The sequence below is a fragment of the Pangasianodon hypophthalmus genome, chromosome 16 (genome assembly GCF_027358585.1).
Source record: "Pangasianodon hypophthalmus isolate fPanHyp1 chromosome 16, fPanHyp1.pri, whole genome shotgun sequence".
Classification (NCBI taxonomy): domain Eukaryota; kingdom Metazoa; phylum Chordata; class Actinopteri; order Siluriformes; family Pangasiidae; genus Pangasianodon; species Pangasianodon hypophthalmus.
The window spans coordinates 21,238,256-21,262,536 of record NC_069725.1 but is presented as its reverse complement, the minus strand read 5'-3'; the positions used below and the strand labels follow the sequence as shown (position 1 = coordinate 21,262,536).

The following is a 24,281-nucleotide window of genomic DNA, read 5'->3' as shown; positions in this document are numbered from 1 at the left end:
GGAGTGGCGATCGAAGCAGGGCCCTGAGTCAGCAAGTGTGTGTGAGCGGAGAGAGATGCAGAGAACAAATCAGATGTGTTTATGCACACACGCTCATGCGTTCATACACACATCCCCGTGTGCGTACGCGCATACACACGCTTGCACACACTTGCGCGCGCACACACACACACACACGCAAAGTAAAACATATTTCACACACATATAGAGCACAGAATCATATGAATCCTGTTAAAGACAGGACGGAACAGCCACAGTGTTTGGGTTTTTATCTTCATACAGTAGTGTATAACGTTCTGCCTACATGATGAAGTGTAGTGCCGGTGGTTGCTGGTGTTTATTGCGGTGTGTTTACCACTGTTGTGCGAGGTGCTGGAGGTTAGGGTTCCTCCCCAGCTCCAGCGGTTCTGCTTCGGTCTGACGCGCTGACTCTTTTCCAGAGTCTTTCTCACCACAGCCTCATACCGAGCCTGGAACACACACATGCATGCGTGCGTACACGCGCACACACAAAACGTCAAACTCCATTTACACACATACTGTACGCTGCCTTCAGAATTAATGGCACCCTTCATAAAAAAATGAGCAAAAAATAGTATAGAAAGTAAAAACTGTTTAAATAACAATTTCTTTCAAAAATATATTAACACCCCTAAGGAATATTTTAAATAAATGCAAACAAATTGCTATTCTTAAAAGAAAGAAAAACGTTTAAAGAAAAAGAGTTAAAATGGCATGCTCCTCAGGTGTGCTTTTCTGATAACATTAAGACTTCAGACATGTTTCCATCACAGCAAACATTTCAGGAACTGATTTTAGTTCCTGATCCATAGTTCCAGGAACCATAAGATTTCCTGCTACAGAGTAGGTACTTTTCTGCAGACAAGGAACTTTTCAGGAGCTCTTGCTGTATTAAAATGCTGATTGGTCAAATCCCTTTTCTCTGGAAATTAAAAAAAAAAAAAAAAAAAAAAAACCACTACCGCATGATTAGAATGCATGACCAGGAGAGTGGAATGTTGAAATATCACATTTTCTTTTACACAAGCACTGTTACACTGAGTTTGTCCCTAACCAATAGGAAGGGCTAAAAGAGTAACACAGTGATTCATGTACATGGAGCTGGGTTAGAAAGTGTCCTCAATCACCTCAGACTTGGCTGTGTTTCTGTACCACAAGCTGAAATGTCACGTCTCTCACACAGTTTGTGTACATAACACTAATGGTCCCTGCAATGCTGTGGAACTTTTATACTATTTTTACACAATATTTCCTTTCTGGTACTGCTATTATTATTATTACTACTATTATTATTATTATTATTATTATTATTATTATTATTATTAATCATCATCATCATCATTTACTCCTACCTTTTGTTTTTTTATTTCTGTTTTTTTTTTCTTTTCAAAATGTAAAACACTTTATTCAAATTATTTTCAAACATCACTGCATAGATTTTGATAAAAATGCAAATACTCTTCAGTAGATTTTGATAAGCAAGCAAATATGCTTCCACAGATTTTAATACATTTGCATTTGTATGTGCAGATTGTGATACATTTGCTGATTTTTTTTTATTGTATTGTATTTCATTTTTATCAATATACAAATATTCTTGTCCAGATTTTGGTAAATATGCATCTATTGTTCTGCAGTTGTTTTGTAAATATGCAAATATCCTTGTGTAGAATGTGGTAAATATATATAGTGACTATGTAAAATGTAAGGAAAGTGTTTATGATGATGATACGGCCATCACCTTCTCCTCTTCTAGTTTCTGCCTTCGTTTCTCCTCCACGGCCGCGCGCCTCCTATCCTCCTTAAGCCTTTGCTCCTCCAGACGCCTCCTTCTGTCCTCCAGCTGCTTCTCATAGTACAGCCTCGCTCGCTCCTCACGCTCCAATAACTGAGCCTCTCGCGCAGCTACACACACACACACACAACACACACACACACACACAACACACACACACACACAACACACACACACACACAAATCAGGCCTAAACTCAGTGAGTGTACAGATTCAACAAGCCTTAGGATGTGGTTATTTATAGCACACAAAAACCCAGCACTACCTCAAAGCTGCTGTCCAACCATTGGTCAAACATCAGCCCCTACTTTTACATATTCATTAAAAAATAAACAAATTAACCAAATCTACTATCAGGCCTAAACTTTCACTTCATGACTCAGAGACTTTACATAACTCTTTGCGGCTGCCATGGCAACCAGGCCACCAAAAGTTTACATAATGACTAAACCTCACCACAGCAACCTGCCACGTTCACCTAATCATGCAGAAAGAGTGTGTGCTTGCAGTTTAATCAGTGATTTGAAAATGATTTCAATCTTCTCTGTGCAGTGAGATTTATTTTGGCACAATGACTATACTCAGAGGGCGGTTCCTAAAAGATCACACACACAAAAAGCCACACCAGGCACACTTCATCTACAACGTGGAATGAAAATAATAATAAAAAAGAAAAAAAAGCAAGAGAGCACGTGAGTGACTCTCAGGGTGAGGATTTAATACACCTAATACACGTCCTTAATCTTCTAGCCAGTGATTTTATCTGATGTGAATTGAAGCTGTTCCTGAGCTGGCCACGTGAAAATGAACCAGCATCAAAGCCACGTTTCTCATCCAGCAATTAGGAGGTTTTTTTGTGTCCAACCTAACCTGCACAAGATGCCAGTTTAGAGGCTTATTCATGAACTGTCATTAATTTTTAAAAGAAATTAATGACAGACATAAACTTGGAAAATATTGGCAAGAGCTTCTATTAACATTACAACCCTAAACAACATGCTCAAAAAATATTGCTAATATTTGAAGCAAAAAATGCTTAAAGTTAAAAAAGTTTGCACAAAAAACACAAAATGGAGCCCACAAGCAGCAGCGATGACACCGAGTTCATTATCCTATCATTTGGAGATCCTGAGCTCGAATCCCTACGATGCCACAGCCGTCTGTGGTTGGGAGTCCAAGACAGCAACATTGCATACTCTCTCCCCTGTCAATCACAGAGACACTGGCCAGTAATGGGTGTTTGTGAGCTCATGTATGCAGAAGAGGGCCGACAGCAGGTTCCCTCTGCCCATTGACGCAGCAGTGTGAAAAGATGTGGTTAGCTGACTTGACGTGTCCTGGAGGAAGTACGTCTTAGCCTTATCCTCCCGGGTTGGTAGCTGCTGTATGATAGGCTTACTTAGCTTAGTTAGGGAATTGGCCGAGACCAAATTAGGGAGAAAATAGATGACGATTCTAAATAAGAGGCATCACCACCTACACTTGCACAGAAGCACACGCTGTACAATGACCATTATTAGGAAGGTTTACACTATACATCGTCATTTTTTTTTTAACTGCCATACAAGCCCAGAGAAAACAAAAAGGACAGACAGACAGAAAGAACGACAGAAAGAAAGAACATCTTTCTGCACTGGCATACAGTTTAAAACATTTTAAAATATTGTGTGCTTTTTGTGTGTTTGTGAGAAAACAAGTGCAGTATGAATGGGTATCTGTGTGGGTGTGTGTCATACCACTCTGTTTCTCTCTCTCCTCCCTCCTCTCTCGAGCCAGTCTCTGTCTCTCATCGAGTTTGAGCACCAGAGCCTCTGCGCCCATGCATGCACACACACACACACACACACACACACACACACACACACACACACACACACACACACACACATGTTTAGTGAATCAACAGACAACACAAAAAAGGAAAACTTGAGATTTTCTGTCCTTTTTGGTACATGTTCAACTAGTTCAACATATTTCAGTACTCTAATGCATTTCTAGGAATGCTTTTCCAGTGTGTGTGCGCTCATTTGTGTGTGTTTGTGTGTGTGTGTGTGTCACCTGGCCTCCCTGTATTCTGTATGTCCGTAGAGCTGGATATAATGTACGTGTTGTGTCCAGGGGTTGTCGAGTCTGGCCGACTTAAAGGTTTCTTTTCGTCGCCTCTGAGATGGGAGTCAGAGTCTGAAAGACAGAAAAGGGCCAAAAAAAAGGGAAAAAAAAGTTAAGCCTTGAATAAACTGTTTACAAAAACCCAGCGCATCTCTCTCTCGCACACACACACACACACACACACACAGACTGCCGTAGATTTTTATAGAATGATTAGCGAGAACACAAACAACCAGACGTCACATTGTGGATGTATATCGATGGTGTATCAATACTGAGACATACGAACAGTCATCAGAGAGGGTACATACTTTGTTTACTTCACAAAGTCTTTTGATCAGCTTATTTGCTTGCCTAATTTCTCGTTTACACTCCTCGTCTTGTTTTCTGTGTTCTGATTTTGACCTTGCCCTGCCTGTTTGGGTAACAAGAATGGATTTACTTTCATTATTTTCGTCAGCCAGAATAAAACTCCCTGTTCATCCTGTCACACTAGACTCCGCTTCAATACAAAACTAAATGCTTGACATTTTCACATTAATGTTTAACCACGTTGTTCATATATACACCTAAAACACAGATGATCCAAAATATCAGCTTCAGCCGTGTTTGTAGAGTCGATTGCTGGCATCAACCCAGACTTTTCACATCAGTGCATCTCTAAAGCAAAAAAAAAAAAAAAAAAAAAAAAACCAAAGGCTTTTTCCACACGTCTACAGCAACACTGCAGCACGCCTACAACAACTAACAAGATCTTCTGTCATACATAACCAGATTTACAGACACAGAATAAGGTCTTAAGTAAATCACATCTTCAGTTCATTATATTATCCTCAAAAGCTTTCCAGTTACAGAGAGCTTCCCAGTCAGGAACTAGCGTTAAGCTGTTAGGAAAATCAGCACTGTCTCTGCAGTCTATTTGCATGTAGGCTCGGCCTCGCCTGCTGACTTCAGGTCAGGTGATGTTGACTTTACCTTTATGTGCGATCCGGTTTGAATGTGAAAGGAAGTTTATTGAAGGATGTAGGATGAAGGTGTGTTCTGAACGAGGGACTACATTTTCTGTAGAATGGAGAATTCAATAGGACAGTGGCATAATTATTAATCGTGGTACCGTTTATTTAGTCTAGAAAGGCAATCAGAAATCGAACGAGAAAAAGTTGAATGCACTACTGTTATGCTTATATTATAAAATTAGCATTAAGATCATCCTTAACATATGACAATCGATAGTCAAACATTTGCAATCCTGACAAGCATACTGGTCAGAGAACTGTTTTTATTTCCTATATCAGCATAAATATGTAACAGGGGCAGGTTCTAAATCAGATTCAGATACTTTTACTCCTGAATGGCAGATGTCAGATCGAGAATCAGATTCTCCTCCAAGCCAAAGAATTATAACTAATTCAAAAAGCCTGATTCAGTTCAGATTTAATGCCTAGCTTATAAATACAGGCATGACGGAGGCAGAAAAACAGAGACCCTGATCTGAAACTGCTGATCAGCCATATTGGATACTGACATTCTATCAACCAGTTACTGAGGTCAGTCCGGTCCATATTGATTTCTATTTTAAAAGCAATCAACAACCCCCTGTGTGTATGTTGCCTCTCCTATATGTATTCACACCCTCTCCATCTGATCTGAATCAGCACGGTTGAAGACTGTGAGAGTTATTATTCTAATGAGCTCTTCGATTCTCCTGGTCTTATGAGCATGATTATGATGTTATGCCATAATAAGGAAATCTGGACTAGGTATACTTTACATAACGCATAATGCAGCACAGTAATTTGAGAAAAAAATTATCAAATGCCATGCAATACGTGTGAATCCTGTAAAAATAAATAAATAAATAAATAAATAATAATAATAACAATAATAATAATAATCTTGCACATTTCACATCTAGCAGTTGTGCAGTCAAGTCACATACATTAAAGACAAGGTTGAGTACACTCGTGCGCGCACACACACACACACTCTTCAGGACATCCACGTCAAGTCCAAAGTCTTTAAGCTGCCAGTCAAATATAACCTGCAGTAGTGTAGATTGAGTAATGTTATTTCATTTCAACATAACACTGACAATCCTATGCTCCAGCATGACAGCTGTAAGGTGTATTAAGCATTTAAAGGAAGACTATATGCCGTACAAAATCGCTGCACCTCAATTTTACAGCAGGTTAAACACGAAAAACAGGAGACAAACTCAGTGGAAAAAGTGGTCTATGAACTCTCATGAACTCTCTCAAGACACCGGTAGCACTCAGGACTGGTGTGGTTATTAACGTGCTTTTAGACATATCCCTTCTCCTACCTAACGTGTGCACTGTAATTATCCTCAGTGATCACGCTAGTAGTGTTCTTCAGGGCTGATGTTTTGATGCAGGGCTTCTTATTAACATACATATGGAAAACTGGTTTTCTGAATGACGTGCCAGGAAAGAGTTCACGAGGTCAAATCACGGTGATGTCAAAGCCATCTTTGGCTGGGAGCCCAGGAGAGTGATCTCTGGGTGGGAAGGATGGTGTTACTCTCACTGCTGTCAATCCAAAAAAAAAAAAATCCAATCACCAATCAGCAAAGTGCATCCAATAATAATACGGGTAGATAGGCAGACTGCTCTTGCAATTAGAGGTAACGTCATAAATAAGACCATAACAAGGCATAGGTTCAAATCTGAAACGGACAAAATCAGCTTTGAGTCATGACGACTTATTAACTTGCCAAACATGTACAGATGCAAACAGACGTAATGATCTAACATTTGGGGCAGAAAGAAAAAAATATAGATATTTTCAGTGACTTCAGCAGTCCAAAATGGCCACCGTCTGCTCCAGATTCCCTTTTCCTCTAGGCCTGAAGCCTTTCAAGCAACACTCCTGTTCCACAAATATAAAAAGCCCCAATTTCACTTGACCCATTTACTTGGTATCAATTTCCAAACCTTTATATCGATGAACAATAGTTTTTATCCCCTCAGAAATACAGTCAAATACAAAAAGCAAGAAAAAATATCTTATATCACTCGGTCTTGGTAGTACCGCTGAAACACCTGTGGGGAATTTATGTATAATAAAAGCTCCAGATCTCATTAGCACATCAGTGTAATCTAATCTGTATGTATTCGTTCCCCATAGAGACCTACTGAATTAGAATACGACAGAGTACTTTATAGTCTGCACCCTACAGCTATTCCTGATGCTGGAACTGTAAGCTGAGGGCTGTTGGGGTGCTGAGTTACAGGATTGCCAGGGACATTGACAGCATCTCACAAACATCGTATTATACTGTACCAGGATTCGTCAAGTGGTGGACTGAGTACTTGAACTGAGTACTTGAAATAATACTACAGCAGAGACAAAGCAAAAACCAAGAAAAAAGTCTGGCAACTCTAGTTTCGTAAACATGAACCAGTTTGACTTCTGTAGCAGATTATGTGTTTTCAGTTTATCCAATCACATGCATTTATGTGAATTATTTCACTGAAGGAAACTAGCTACAGAGACTAGCTACAGACTAGCTAGGGACATTAGCTCAGAAATGAAAGAGGTTTTCACTGAATTTCATCGATTTTCATTTTATTTACTCTCCCTGGTCTGATTAGTGACCTAGCAAACTAAATTAGCTTGTTTAAAGAAAAATCTACAATGAAAAGAGATGATTATGTGTATAGTAGTGTTTATTCATCTTTTCAGAGTCCATGGCATCTAGTCAAAACTGGTAATGTGAAGCACCACCATGAAACAAAACGTAACCATTTTGAGTTTGAATTTATAGCCATAAACTAGAGATGGTGCCGAGCCGATACCCAGAATCAGGTACCGGACGAAATCAGCAAAAAATGGTGGATTGGATTTCAGAGGAAAAAAACAATGAACTTAACCCAATCCTGTAACAAATGGAAAAGCTTGGAAAAGTGACTGCATGAACGCTGATGTTTTGTCCAAGTGGTTTTTAAAGCTATGCCATTTTTTTTTGTATTTTTAAGTGCCTGTAATTTAAGAGCATCAATATCAATTTATAGATACTAGAAGGGTATCAATATGAGCTGATGTTTAAGGTTTCAGTCTCAGTATCAGTTTCGTTATCAGAAACTAATCATTAAAGGGTATGCATTAAAAGGTAACTACTATCGCCATTCAGTCATGTTAGTCACTTATTTCATTTGGAAGCAAAGAATTATACACAACTGGACCTTTAGAAATTTTAGTTGAATAATCCTGGGTTATACAGTTTTTTGTCTCCTGACTCAATAATTAAAATTCTATAAATTCTGTGCTTTACACATTACCAATAATGATTAGCTTTAAATGAAGAGGTTTCTGTTTCCCTAAGAATAGAGAACAGCAAGATGAACACACGAATGCTATATTATCTTAGCACGTCATTCAGTTTGAGTTGAAATGTGATTGTGATAACCACAACCAATGGTTCTCAATTTCTCTCAGACAGACAGCCTGCTGATCAATAGAAAAAGCTGCTGCCTCATCCTCTTTCCCTCACTCGCTTGGGTCCAGCAGTATACGATTTATTCCGGTGATTAGGAATTAAATATGTACCAAATCACCCCCCGAAAATTAGACTGTATCTATGACAAGCAGAACTTGTAGAGCAACAACAGCCAGTTCTGCCAGAAAGAGAAGGGGAACTCAAAACAGCGCTAAACTGGACTCTACACACGAGATGTTAACACTGTGCCAGATTAAAAATGTAGTCCAATATTACATTACGTTTAGGGATCTATTCCTGGTGCAGGCTAACTGGGTTAAGGAGGATTTAGCAGAACATCCTCTCTCAGTGCCCTCGAATAGCTCTCCGTGAATTTACATGCACACGTAAAAATGTAGACGCGGTTAATAGAAAAGTAATCAACGCTTGTTCGAGTTTTATAGATACGATCAGATCATTTTTAACGCTTCTGAGATAAAGGGCTGTGATATTCAGAAAGCAGTTATCCTCTATGTTTTCCTTCTTTTGGACTGCATTATATAAAGCCTTCTCAGTCTAAACAATCGCATATTTCGGTTAGCAGTTAAAACTAGCACTCTGGCTTAGGACTGTGTTTACAAACGCAAGTCAGTTGCTTAACGATCAGTGGGCCTCATTCATCAACCTTGGAGTAAAGTTGTGTGTAAACGTCTGCGTAAGCCAATCCGAACTAAAAATTTATGCCAGATTTTCTTCATATTCTCACGTGTATGTTGATAAATGTCAATCACCCGTAAATTACCAAGCATGTGCACGCCATAGTTGATTTGCGTTTGGTGATGCCCACAAAACATCATAAAAGGCCAAGTTCACAGAGCGGAAAACACAAAATTGTAAATTTCTCTGAGGCAGAAGTTTAAGTACTGTTATGTTATGTCATTTTTATATACATATATAATATTTCCTTAATGGCACTTAGGATTTATGAAATGATGAGTCTAAAAAATATTTAATTTGTAGCGTATTTGAAATAAGTGCAGTAACTCATCACAAATGATATTGATTAAGCCAATCAATCGAGGTTTACATTAGTTAGTTTTCTTAGGCATAAATTTACACACACTCAGGAGCTGGGGCGCGCTACAAAGTTCTTCCGAATTTTACTAGATTTTCACGAATACCAAATTTTTTGTATAAATGCTCGTACAAGAGATTTACGAATAAATCCGTTCATATCCAGCTTGATAAATGAGGCCCATTATTGGTAGATATCTATGTGTCTAGCTTATGCTGATAAACTACGAAGCCACTAAGGCTAACTTGCTAGCTACCTGTTATTTAGCAAAAGATAGAATAGTTGCAGCTTGTTTGGTGCTTGTTCATTATCGGTATCTATAAATTAGCTGGAGATTAACTAGGCATCGATACCGGGTATCCGTCTGACACCATGCTCATTTACTCATAAAAACATCTTAACCTTAACTCAGCATGAGGAGATCTTTGCTAGCCATAGAAAAGTGTACAGCAAGCCTAGGTGAATGAAAATACCAGCTCTTATCCAGGATGTTGTTCTTGATGATCAGCCGCTAGCGGTCATTGACAACGAGGGGTTCTGACGCTGTGAAAGCGTAATTTGTGAGATAATCTCAATCTATTCATACTGAACATCCTGAACGCACTTAGTAATGTAGTGTTTTTACGCCTGTTTACTGTAATGATTTTCAATCCCACTATCTGGTGTAACCCAGAAGAGGATGGATTCCTTCTCAAGGTTTCTTGCTCATATCATCTAAGGACATTTTCCTCACCGCTGTCACGTCCAGTTTGCTCATTTGCGATCGGGATTTCTGCCGAGTGGCTTTGTGACGATGTCTATTGTCAAAATTGCTATATAAATACAATCGAATTGAATATCTGTTCTCAACAATCTCCATTCATTCCTGCATTTCTTCATGGTACATTCTCTGAAAACGTCAACACGTTTTTTCCTATTTCTCACCTCCCTGCCTTTGACTTTGTTCAGCGTTCAAAGGTCAGAGTAGAGATTCTCTGTCCCGCTCGGAGCCTCTATGCTAGTGTGTAGTCCACTAAACGCAAACACATGACCACCCCTCCCATATCACTACTCCTGCTCAGCTTTATACACATCATGTGCCTCCAAATACCTCACATGTAGACATAAACGATATCTTTTCACATCTTTGGTCTTTGAAGTGTTTTATTCCTCTCACACCACAGTAACACAAGTTTTTTTTTTAAATTCATTAAAGAATGCCTCATGGGACTTTTTATCCATTTTTATCCGTTGTGGAACATCTTTGAAACACAGTAGTTCCACTATACAAGTCCCAGGGAAGTAACTGTTACTAGAGAAACACATTAAACAAGCATAAATTAACATAAACATGTGATTTGTGTTGCTGTTATGGAAAATTAATCAACACTTTCTGACCAATCAGGTTCAAGAATTCAACAGTGCTGTGGTATAATAAATAGAAGAGACCATGTTAGAGTGAGTTCAGTGAGAAAACAAAAAAAGTGACCTTTAACCCACCCATCTGACAAGGAAAAAAAAAACACCAGTCAAAAAAGTGATAATGTTAGCTAATACACACCCTAGTGTGTGTGGTTAATATTATTGTGTGTATGTGCAGTATGAATAGGTCAATAAGAGACAAGAGTGACAAGAGATCATTCCAGAGATGGAGACTCACGTCTACACAGCACCAATCTATGAGTGTGTACGTGTGTGTACGTGTGTGTAACGAGAAGGATAAGGCCTCCGAGTCCAGACCTGAGCAGCTTAGCATCTCCTTACACTAATCTGAGAAAGAGTGCAGGAGGACGCTTGCTCAATCAAGGACAAAGCACAAAGGACTGTTCACAGACACACACATACACCATCACACACTATCCCTGAGTTTTTTTCTTTACATTAAATGTTTCTTGACTCCAAAATAGGAGCAAGTATTGATATTTCATTCTCCCATGTATCCATGATTAGAACATTAGAGCACTTCCTGAAAGCTAATTCTTAGAGACTGAATCGATGAGTGTATGAACGTTTAACTAGAAAGAGTCTAAAGTGAGATATTGAGTACCGAAAAATATCATCTTCAGTGAATCATATTTCTGGAAATGATTCAGCTCTTGGATCAAACTAAAAATGAAAGTGCTCAATGATCTCATCTCTCTCGTCTCCAGTAAGCACTCAGTCCTGCGGAGGGAATATACCGGAATACACCAGGAACATTTGGTGCGAGATGGGAATACACCCTGGAGCGGACGCCAATCCATTGCAGGGCACCATGCACGCGCACGCACACACACACACACACACACACACACACACACACACACACACACACACTCAGACTTGGGGGCAATACAGAGTTACCAGCCCACCCACTGGCATGTTTTTTGGGAGGTGGGATGAAACCGGAGAACCTGGAGGAAACCCATACAGACATGAGATGAACATGCAAAACTCCATACAGATGGTAGTAACTTTAAAAAAAATAAAATAAAAAATACTAAAAATGGATTCAACATTTCTACACTTTTCTCCTCATTAAAAATGCATGGATATTTGAATATGCATGAACATGCACATTTCCAAATAGTCAAACCTATCAAAATATACTATAATATCTAATATAATATTATTCCAAAATTTAGCTAGCTAGTCAAATATTTAGCACGCAGGTACTGTTGGTTCCAGAGAAGTTTCCATGTACTGCGTCGTCATCGCAGGTTAATTTGCATATTGTACATGATAGGCTCATGACGCTTATGACGTTATGACGAGTTATGATGTCACACCGCACACTGAGCTCTTACTTAATGCTTACTGAATCAGTTTTATATAAAAGTACTGAGAAAGTCTTGGCTTTAAATGAAAAAAGTAGCAAATTTCTAAGAATTATAACCAATCAGCAATCAATACAATAACATTCAGCCGTCCAACAGGAGTTAATTATGCAAAAAAATCACGTTTTCGAGCGCACAGGTACATCAAAATAGTAAAATCAGAGTTCCTCCCACCACCATGGCTTGAAGGCTTAAATATTTTTGCCGTGTATATTTGAATTCAAAAGTGACACAAGGCACGTTCTGGCAATCCAGTTTGTCTGCCACTCAGGAGACGGCATGTTCACCTCACCTCACCTCACGTCATTACTACTGACATTCTCCGCCCTCGGGTCATGTGAGCTGATGTGAGCGTGGCAGTTTTAATGGTTCACATTAAACAAAGCCGCTCCCAATAGCCAAATAAACCCAGGCTCTACTCACAGGAAGTTAGCTTATGACTTAATTTAACAATAGCAGCATATAAGAATAAAATCAAAACTGATATTTGAAAAGATGAAATCATATACACAACTCAGGTGGGTACAAAAAACAAAGAACAGTCAAGACAAAACCTCAGGCCAGCCCACAGGTATGTGCGTGCACGTACGCACGCACACACACACACGGCAAAACAACCCAAACATCACAATTATACCGGATAGATCTAGAGAAAAGATCTGCACACTTGCTCACTTAACCATGCATACTCAAGTATGATAGACTGCCATGCAACTATCATCACTAAACACTGCAACTTCAGTACTGATATTTTAGTACTGATTTTCTTGCATCAAAATGTGTACGAGTGCATGTTCAAAATCCAGACTGCCGCTTTAAGAAGCTAACCTGCAGTCAATCATGGAGGACTTCTACTTTTTGTCTTTCAAGCGATTAGTACAGATGAATCATGCGCAATCTGACACGAGGTCAGTTTGGATTTTAGGTTGTTCTTAAAGTTCTATTATTCAGTCAGGATCCCAGACCACTTCTAATCACGGATCAGGTTCCTTACTCCAGTGGTTCTCATCAGTGTTGTGTTCGTCTATGACCCCCAAAATATTCTGCAACCCCTTCCCTGTGGACTCAGTCGTACCTTTCCTCACAGCTTACAACAACAACAACGTGATAAATACTGACAGGGTAAGAGATTTAATGGAGTTGTCGTTCTCAAAACTATTTTTCTAAGAAAAAAAAAAGAACAATTGGTGTATTTAATCTTTTAAATATATATATATACACACACACACATTAATGTGCAAATATTCTGTAATCCATTTTTCCTTTCATTTTTACTACCAGCATGTGTTTTCAAGTGGCTGATTAATACTGTGACAGTTACTGAGAAATTTTTTTTTTACTGTGCCACCTTTATATAAAAAAAATAAATAAATAAATGCAACAATACAAACCAGTGGAAAACACAAACACACACACACACACACAAACACACACACACACGCTCTAGCCTAAATCTGAAGTTTCACTGCGCAACTTTGCATATCTCTGAGGCAGGCTACTTAATCCGACTTTAGCCCACATCACTGATCCCCAACCCCGTTTCTTGTGATCTCCAGAATTTAGTTGCAGCTCTAATCCACATCGCCTGCTAAAGATAATCAGTCTATTCGATTAACCGGATCAGACCTAGATTAGAGCTCGAACTGAATCCTGTATAACTGCAGATCTCGATTTCCTCTTCCTATTCCCCACCCGTCCATCACTTTGTGACCTCTCTTCCTCTCTGCCTTCCTCTTCCTCCTTCTCACCTCCTCTCCTGCGTTTCTTGCGCCGGCTCCGCTGCTCCTCGTCTTCCTCGGTGATGGTGGTGAGGGAGGTGATGACCGACCTGCTGCCCCCCCTCCTTATCCTGGGGGGCAACAGCATCCTCCGTCCCTCTGCACAGCCCTCGTCCTGGCTCTACTCTGTGTTTTCCTCTCTTTCTCTCTCTCTCTCTCTCCCTCTCCGTGAGTGTGTGTGCTTCCGTCCAGTGAGCTTACTCACGCTAATGCTAACTACTAGCACTCAGGCTGCTCATCTGATCCAAGTGCACTCAGAAAGACAGCAAGAGCAAGAGACAGTGTGCGAGAAATGAGATAGCAGGACAAGAAGTGACTAAAAGCAGATAGATCCAGAAAGATGGATAAAATAATTGACAAGGAATTACAAAAAGGAAATCTGTTAATCCAGGAGGTAAACAGCTCAGCGAAGACATTTCATGCTGCTGAATGTTACAGAACGTCACAGAATCCTCAGTCTTTCCTCTTTTCTTCGCTTTTATCAGTCTCTAAGCCACAGCGATGCTGCCACTTTCTCTCAAGGTCTGTACTGCTGCTGTACTGCTCGTCCTCTCTCTCTGGTTCACACACACACACACACACACACACACACACACGCCTCTCTATTTCCTACTGAAATATTCAGTGCGGAGGGAAATAGGGCAAGGTGAGCCAGTCAGTTAATGATCGCTGTACAACCACACAAGGTTGAAAAAGATAGATGGATAGATGGATGGACGGATGGACAGATGAACGGATGAAGCGTACGCCTTCTTCCAAAATAACACGAAAGAGAGCTGTCACTTTGATGCAGAACTGCCAATTCCCCAGGCTTTTGCATACACAGGGCTTACACAGAATGGTGCGAAAAACAAAAACATCCAGTGAGTCGCAGTTCTGCTGCTTGTTGATGAAAGAGATCAGAGACTCAGATCGCACAGCTACAGCAACTCAAATAACTACTCTTTACAACCGTGGTGAGCAGAAAAGCATCGCAGAAGACGGCAAACCTTGAGGTGGATGGGCCACATCAGCAGAAGACCACATCGGTTTTCACTCCTGAGGCTACAGTGGGCACATGTTCACTGAAACTGGACAGTTAAAGATGGGAAAAATTATTAAAATTATTTAAAAAAAAAACAAAAAAAACAATAAGTGCCACTATAGGTTTTAGGGCAGCTTTAATTTTAAAAAATAAAAATAAAAAAAAAAGCTGCCCTAAAACCTATAGTGGCACTTACTGTGGTTTTTTTTTTTTTTTTTTTTTTTTTTTTAAATTAAAGTGTTTTACAAAAGAGTGACAGGGTATTGAAACAATTGGAACAAAAATAGTATAATTATTCCTGCTCTTCTGACACACACAAACACACACACACACTCCCGTCTGTGTGTGTCTAATATAAATATGCATCGTAAGCAATTCAACAGCACACAGGAGCCTGTCATCACTCCTGGGACTAATCTCTTTTGGTTATCCTCTTCCACACACACACACACACACACACACACACATACACACATACACACACATACATATACACACACACACACACAGCTCCATTATGGTTACGGTTACTCTGTGGCTATTCTCATAAAGCCATAAATGCAAAACACCCAGAGATGAAACTATGTCCTTTTGATGAAAGCTTTTCCTGTCCATCATATGATTTAAATCATTTGTTCACTTTTTTTTTTTTTTTAAATGATTAATCCTTTCATCTTCACATATATTCCAGACATGCAGGAAGTGTGTCTTTCAGTTTGCTATCACTCATAAAACCATAAACCTGCTGAACAAGCAAACGTCATAAACATCATTTATCGCTACACACCATATGGCGTTCCGGCTCTCTGGTCTATCAAATATCACACACCATCAAGGACGAAGAAGCGTCGTTAAATTTGACGGTGTGACGTTCCAGACACTCGCATCTCACGATGAAGCGCTTCTCATACAGGTTATGAGCGTGTACTCGCTGAAACAGCATGTTCTCTCCATCAGCAGGCTCAGCGACTGTGAGGACATTAATAAAGCCTTTAGGGCCTTTAGTCATTTTCACTGGTTATTATGATCAAAGCAGAACACACACTGTTTGTAGTGAGGAAACCTTACCATGACATTCCCAATTCAAATGTTCCACACTTCCTATGGAAAAAGATCGCTCTGGTCCTTGTTTTGTGGTCACTGGGTATATGGATACGAATGTACTGACACTAAAGTAGCTGTGGGTTTATGCAATTCAGCATCTCACTCATTAGCGCACCACTGGGGATTTTCCTTCGGCTGAACCACCATGCGGAAATCTGCACACCCAAGTAAAGGTGCACTATCTCTCACTCACTCACTCACACACACACACACACACACACACACACACACAAACAAACACACACACACGGTGTCCGTTCACATCAGCGAGTAAGGGCTCAGACTTGAGCAATCTTGATCTTTGCCCAGAGTTTAAGCCTAACTTTACTTTTTAACCTGCCTCAATAGTGCACAAACAATGTTATACTTTATTACAACAAATATACAAATCCCCAGTAGGATAACTGAAATGAATTTCATATTTTATGATACCCCTCAATCCACTTTTCAAACTTTGCATTTTTTGTCATTAAATGATAAAACATTACAGAAGTATTCAAATATTTGACTGTTAGGATAAAAACATACAGAATAGTGAAGAGGCTGGGGCTGATTTCTTTCCAGCCCAGACTGTGGATTCATTGCAGCCTATCAGTGACGAGTTGTGTCATTATACGGAGTGACACGCCCCCTAGATTTGCTCTCCATTTGGGCTGATGTTTTTTCCAGACACATCCGTAAAGCATGTCAAGAAGACATATGCAGTTGTGGATGTAATGAATATGAACGAGGTGGACTATTTACACAATCTAGGGTTTGTTTTTTTTGCATTAAGGAGGAAAAAGCACATTTTGTCCAGTCAAAGCGGAACTAACACAAAAGGACGGACGACAGGAGCGGAATTCCACCCATCTGTTAAACACTGGTTTGGAAAGAGAATAACATACCAAAGTCTGCACAAACACGACTACACATCGATGCTAACTTGCTGTTACTGTAGAGAATAATGCTGTCTTCCAGTCCAGTCAGAAATATCATAATCACGAGGTGAGCGCACTTGAACACCACCACAGTGTCGTAATTGCTCTGATTTTTCTATGAGCCTGAAGTTCTGACTTGGGGGCGTGTTAATAACAAAAATGCTGCCTTCAAGTCCTTCTTGGAAGTTTGCGCGTACCAAATCGGAGGTGGTAATTACAACATGGTGTGTGTTCAAGTGATTTTGGTCATAGAAAAACTTTGAGAAAATGTCCTTTCTTTTTATTTATTGTTTTTGTATCTGAAGAGTTAACATGCATAATTACCACACCATCATATTGACGATCACCATGGCTCCTTGTTATTGGCACGTCCCCCCAAAAAATGAGTTCTCGAGTGGTAATTACGACATTGTGGTGGCGTTTATGTGCATTCACCTCACAGTTATGATATTTCTGACAGGACTTGAAGGCAGCATCGTATCATGGCGGCCCCTGATACAAATGCAACGCCTACAACAGAAGGTAAGACTTAAATGGCAATTCTGAACGTTAACTGTTCAGTTTTTCATTTTCTTATAGGAACGCTAAATCAACTTCTTGTCATTAAAGAGACAAATTAATAAATAATTTAAAAAAGACATAAAGCATAAAATTTCTAACGCCATCCATATTTTTCTGACCAAAGCCACTTGAACACCCACCATCTCTGCGTCTCAATTCGCCTACTTATCCTATGCACTAAAAGTATGTACTCTTTTTGTGAAGAACAAGTACATACTTTTGAGTGTGTAGCAAGAGTATGCAAGTACTGGGACATACTAAGTAACAGGTCATGCAAAAGAGGAGGACGCTGATACCCGGAAGAGGACAAATGTCATCGTAAACAAAGTCCTTGTTGCATTTCATTCATTATTCCTTATATAATTTATACTATATAATTTAATTTACCATTCCTTTGGGTTTTTTCCAAATTTCAGTTATGCCTCTCTAAAATGCGTCCTTGAATTCGGAGACGCAAACTGTCACAAGAATCCTCCTCCTTCTCGGAAGGAATTGTGGGCAAAATTAGCTGAAAAAGTATCCACAGATCCACACTTGGAAAATCTACCGGAAGTCGTAGACCATCCAGGTACCTTTGGGACACTTATTTAAACATACTACGATTTGGGACACGCTAATTCTAATCTCGGATACTATTTAGGGTGTAGGCGAATTAAGACGCAGTACATGTCGTAATCACCACCACCTCCGAACTCATACGTACCAACGTTCGAAGAGGGGGAAGTTGAACGCAGCATAACCTAGGTTATTTCAAGGGGCGGGGCAAATGTGTTCTGGAGAGCATTTGATTGGATGCAAATTGAACAAGTACAGGATGAATCATTAAAATTGTTTACAGTTCTCCTGTAAATCATAAACTATAAGATTATCTTTTATAAACAAAAAAAAAAAAACAGTTTTTTGATATTTATACTGTCTTATTTATGTCTAGAGTACCAACAGAGTCGTATAAAAAGCTTGAAAACACATATTTCTACATACAGCTACTAGAAATGAATCATGAGTCGACTCCTATTATTCGACTCCTTCATTGGTAATGCTGATTAAACGGCGGTTAGTTCAACACTGAGGCTTTTATTTGATTATGAGCTGGAATAGCAGGTGCACTGACAGCACTGAGGAAATAATTCAGGTGAAATAAACTCCCAAATATTACACCGAAGCTCTTCAAATGGCTGTTATCCTGCTTCATGTTTGATATTTAAGACATTTAAAGTGGCTGAGGTGTTGTTTGTTGTGCCACAGCTTCCTCTCTCAGTGTAACACAAACAAACAAAACTCAAACAGGTGTTTCAGGTCGCTCGCTAACTTTCAACACCCGGATGTAGCTTCATGCTACAGTACAATAAGGCTGCAATGTCAGGGAAAGTCGTTATAAAGTGCGCTTTCTGAGTGAAATTCAGACAAATTCGCAGTTACTAAGAATCTCATTCGAGTCTAATCCGGTTCCCGTGACCGCTCGAGCGCGAGCCGGTCGATGTTCTACCAATAAATTCACCTGCCATGTTTTTTTTTTTTTTCCTTTTTAAATATCCGCCTTTACAGACGGGTTGAAACACTGTTTATTCTTGTTGTAAGGAAAAAAATGACAGCGGAGGAAAAAAAAAAAGTTTTCAGTTAAATCGCGCTCACCTTGGCTGGAACTCCGACAGACGTCGCTTGCCTCGCGCTCCGCCATTTCTCGCGACGTCACGGGAAAGGATTACCGGGCGCGAGCGCAGAGCCGGTCATCAGATCCTGCGCGCGCCTAGTGGACAGGTAAAAAAAAAAAAAAAAAAATTAAAGCGTTTACATTTTAGGATGATTATACTTTTATAGTCCTAATACAATGCGTTTCAATGCAAAAATAAATAAAAATAATAATTATAATTAAAAATAATAATCTTAAAATAATAGATTAAATTAAAATTTATATATTTTATATATAAATTTATATATTATATATATATATATAATGTTATATATTAATTTAATTTAATATAATAATAATAAAAAAAACTGAAGTGTATTGATGAATTTCAAAGATACTTTCAGACAACAATATTTTCAATATTTTCAAATATTTTCATATTTACATTTTCAACGTTATTTCCATGTAGCAGAATTTGCCTTGCCTCCTTTGTTTGTTTGTTTGTTTGTTTGTTTTTATGTCATGTACATAATAACAACAGTGGGATACATTACACAACTCAAAATTCAGCATAAACTTTTCTTTTTTTTTTTTTTTTTTAAACAGCTTTCCAACCGGAAATGAGTTTTACCTCCATGCATTTCAAACAGAGCTGCTTTTTTCCTCCCAAAAGAGTCAACTCATATATAGTTTCATCTAATGCACAGTTTCACACAAATATCAATAAAATATAAAATACAGGACACCAGATAAAGTATGCACATTTATTGATGTCAGTCTCTGCATAAAGGATGTTAAATAAATAAATAAACAAACAAACAAATAAATAAATAAATAACCAGAGAGCAGAAAAGAATGAATGAGCTATAGGAAGGTTGATCACTGCTGCCACCTAGTGGTGCTAAACTGTTCTTCATTACTGGCTGTGGAAAGGACTGAAAAGGCAAAAGTGACTTTTTAAATGTGAGAACAGGAGATTTGACTTCAGTATCTAGCAGAAGTGAAAAAGCAATAATTAACCCTCTCCGTATAGGACACACAGGGTTAAATGCCTATTTACATAGAATCAATAAGCATCCTACAGGGATATACAGGAAGTGCAATGAACTGGAAACAGGTGAACACATCATTCTACACTGTACAGTATATTATAATAATAATGAAAGGGAAGTATTACAGGAAAAGTTGCAGGAAATGGAAATTAATATAATGTCACTTGAAAATCTTCTGGCTAAAAACCATGGGAGAATACCAATGAATGATTTTGGGGTTTTTAAAAGCAAAAGGAGTTGAGTCAAGAATATAGTTATTCCTTTTATTATTATTTACTTTTTATTACTTATTATTAGAGGAATAATTCTCATTTCCCATCGATGCTTTACACTCCAACCGCCAATAAACTGAAGAAGAAGACGAAGATTATGATGATGATGATGATGAAGTCACTTTTTAAATCACAGTTAAAGTAATGTGAGATTTCTCAGTCAGCCAGAAAGTCAGTATATAGGATGTGATGTAATAATTATTCAGCTTATGGGTTATTCTGTAATACCAAGCTACTTCAGTTGTAAATCTTTGTATATAAATGTAACACTAAACCACTGCTGTCTCTGCAAATTGACTTTACAGGGCTAAAAAAAAAAAAAAGAAAAAGAAAGGAATAGTATCCATCTTGATTTGGTGTTGTCCAGAATAGCATCAGACTGAGTTTTAGAGTTTTAACCCATTTTCTTTCAAGCCATGGGATCCAGAGTTCCCCTGGAAATGTACACCATGGACCCCACTTTAAGAACAATGGCACTAGAATTTTTCTGCTATTTTATGAAACTGTCTAAGTTAAAAAATAAATAAATAAAATGGTATTACTGAGCTAAACCTGATTGGAGGCCAGTGTTTGATGATGTAGATCTGAAGCCTGGCTCAGGGTGCGAGGCAGGAACGCACCAAGTCACCACACACACACACACATTCACACCTAAGGGGCAATTTAGAGTTGAGATTTCTAAGGGCAATTTAGAGTTGCCAGTCCACCTACTGGCATGTTCTTGGGAGACGGGAGGAAACTGGAGAACCCGGAGGAAACCCATATGGACACGAGGAGAACATGCACACAGACACTAACCTGAGATCAGGATCAAACTGGAAACCCTGGATCTGTGATTTGGCAACACTACATGCTATGCCACATTTGTGGTAAACATCATAGAAACATTGTTTTATTTCATAAATGTCATTTTGGCCATGCAGTGGACTGGCATTTCATCCAGGAGGTGCTGTGTTCCCACTACAGATCCACCACAAGGTACTGAAGATTAATGAATAATTTTTTTGTCCTGTGGGGTCTTGATTTTTATTAGTCTACATGTAAAATGCCTTCGATCTCACTGAAAGAAGGGACTACATCCATTTTCCATTCTTTTTACTAACTTTGACCCAAACTGTTTCTTTATATCCTTGTAGCCAAAATATTGATCACATGACCAATCAATTTGAATAAAAAAGGATACCATAACATGTTCTGTGCTGGAGGTTATATGACTTTAAGTGCTTTTCCAGTGTGTAATGACGAAATCCCATTTAGGGATAACTTTACAATGGCCCTTTCTGAAAGTGAAACACTGTGCACATCTGCTTTGCCTGTTTTGCTTACATTTACCTTAGTCAGGTTAATTAGCATAACATTAGTGAGTGTGCCTAGGTGTGTGTATTGGTGTGTGTGTGTGTGTGTGTGTGTGTGTGTGTGTGTGTGTGTGTGTGTGTGTGGACCAAAGGTGGGTTGTTGGAATTTGTTGAGATTCCTCCTCAGATTTTCCAGATGTGAGCTTTGGATTATTGAGCTGCATTTATAGGTGCACAATTTCAGTGTCCAGAGAGGGGCGCTGCATCACAATTCATGCTTTCAATTCTTCACAAACTTGTCCTTGACTACACACACACACACACATACAGTATGCACATCCAGTCAGGGCTCAGGTCATTGTTTTCCATCTCTAACACTCCAAATTAATAATGGATGGTGTGGAAGTTGATGAGATGACTGAATTCTGTCATTGAATCATCCATAAATATAGTGACATAAAATGTAGTAAGAGTAGTGACTGTGTGTGTTTGTGTGTGTGTGTGTGTGTGGTATCCATCTTGGTACAATTTTAGGAGTTCAGTGTATAATTCTCTCCAGAAAAGTTTGAACCTGTCCTCATCTGGGTGACACCGGATAGTGTGATTAGAAATCGTTACAGTATACTGATGTAGAGGAGTAAAGACAAACAGTAGGCTACTAAGTGTCTTTACAGGATGTTCATTATGAGCAAATTGTGAGTAAGAGTCCTGGGATGACAGTCTTCATGATTACAGCAGCAAACTCACAACCAAGTACGAATGCCCTTATAATGCAATCTATTCCTTAAGATGATACTATTCTTCCAAAACTGAGAAAGTACGAGATCAGAAAGGCAGTGTGCTGTCAGTTAGCTGTCATAAAATAGATTAATTCGGACCAATATGTCTCACAGTAAGAGTGGTAGTAAAAGACTGAGATTTATTACAGTCATGAGACCATCTGCTAACATTTCTCTGGGTTTTTTAATGAAACCATCAATATCTCATGCAAATGGGATTTGACTTCACAACATTGTGATAACTAGCGCAGACAAAAGATGTATGAGTTAACAGTCACTTTAAACTTGTTTAAAGTATACACAGAACTCTCTCTCCACACACACACACACACACACACACACACAACCTCACATTGTATTTATGCAAAGATGTACAGTATAATATGTGCTTTCTCAATGGCGATCTACTGTATGTATTCTTCCTCAAAATCTAGTACAGAATTTTTAGAAACATCAGAACCAAGTCTTTCTAATATTGTACAAATAGTGACTGCTGGTGGTGATGTTAGATAGGAGGCTCATCCATCCATCCATTTTTCTGTACCGCTTATCCTACTCAGGGTCGCAGGGAAGTCTGGAGCCTATTCCAGAGGACTTGGGGCACAAGGCAGGGACACCCTGGAGAGGGTGCCAACCCACTGCAGGGCACAATCACACACCCATTCACACACTACAGACAATTTGGAAATGCCAGTCAACCTACAACACATGTCTTTGGAGTAGGGGAGGAAACCCCCGAAGCAGGGGGAGAACATGCAAACTCTACACACAAAGGGTGGAGGTGGGAGTCGAACCCCCAACCCCAGAGGTGTGAATCAACAGTGCTAAGCCAGATAGGAAGCTCAATCTATTATAAATCAATAGCTTGACAATAAAACTATTAGGGTATTCAGTGCAAAGAATTATAGAATCAATTATTATTATTATTATTTAATTATAGAATTAAAGTAGAGGTCTCATCGATGGCACCTTCCTGTTGATGTGTTACAGATGTGTCAGTGAAGCTGTGTGAAAACCGTCAGCCCAAATGGTGATCAAATCTAGGGGGCGTGTCACTCTGTGTAATCACCTGACATGACTGTCACTGATAGGCTGCATGAATCTACAGTCTGGGCTAGAAAGAAATCAGCCTCAGCATCACTTCTTCTAGCATTCTGTGTATTTTTATTACAACTTTTGGAAGTGCTGCTGTGCTTTTTGGTTCCATAAAAATCCAAAATAATCGGCTTTAAAAACAATTATTAACAGCACCTAATCTGATCGGGATGCGAAAAATGAAATCCTACACTCATATCTTTTTAATCTTAGAAAGACGGGGGGCACTTAGCACAGCTAGCCCATTTATACCAGCCGCCCCTGGTGTACACAGTGTGTGGTGGTGTTTGTGTGTGTGAGAAAGTAATAGCATTATGGGCTTATATAACTTAATGAAACTCCCACTAATGAGATGGCGCAGACTCAAAACAAAAATTGTGTTCTGTTTTTCTACCTCGAGGAGTGTGTGAGTGTGTGTGTGTGTGTGTCTGTGTGTTTGCAGGTTTTTTTATTTATTTATTTATTTTATCCATGCTGTGTATAGATCAATACGGGCAGCTGGGTGATAAGAGGACTGAATGAAGGTTAGCCAGGGACA

The 24,281-nt window shown here is 39.1% G+C and overlaps 1 protein-coding gene across 7 annotated transcripts in view; it reads right to left on the bottom strand.

Moving 5' to 3' along the window:
* Positions 1-19,376, bottom strand: part of map7b (microtubule-associated protein 7b) — a 33,793-nt gene extending 14,417 nt beyond the window's left edge. The window contains exons 1-5 of one of the 7 annotated variants that reach the window (XM_053240827.1): positions 19,253-19,376; positions 3,875-3,997; positions 3,553-3,627; positions 1,763-1,926; positions 356-470 (exon numbers count right to left, since the gene is read on the bottom strand). In XM_053240827.1, coding sequence (XP_053096802.1) covers positions 356-470; positions 1,763-1,926; positions 3,553-3,627; positions 3,875-3,997; positions 19,253-19,298 — 523 coding nt within the window. In that variant the 5' untranslated portion in view covers positions 19,299-19,376. Of the gene's footprint in view, positions 1-355; positions 471-1,762; positions 1,927-3,552; positions 3,628-3,874; positions 3,998-13,981; positions 14,494-19,252 lie in introns of those variants that run through there. The other 6 variants (XM_053240826.1, XM_053240825.1, XM_053240828.1 and 3 more) reach the window with 6 other exon arrangements.
* Positions 19,377-24,281: the final 4,905 nt, after the last annotated feature.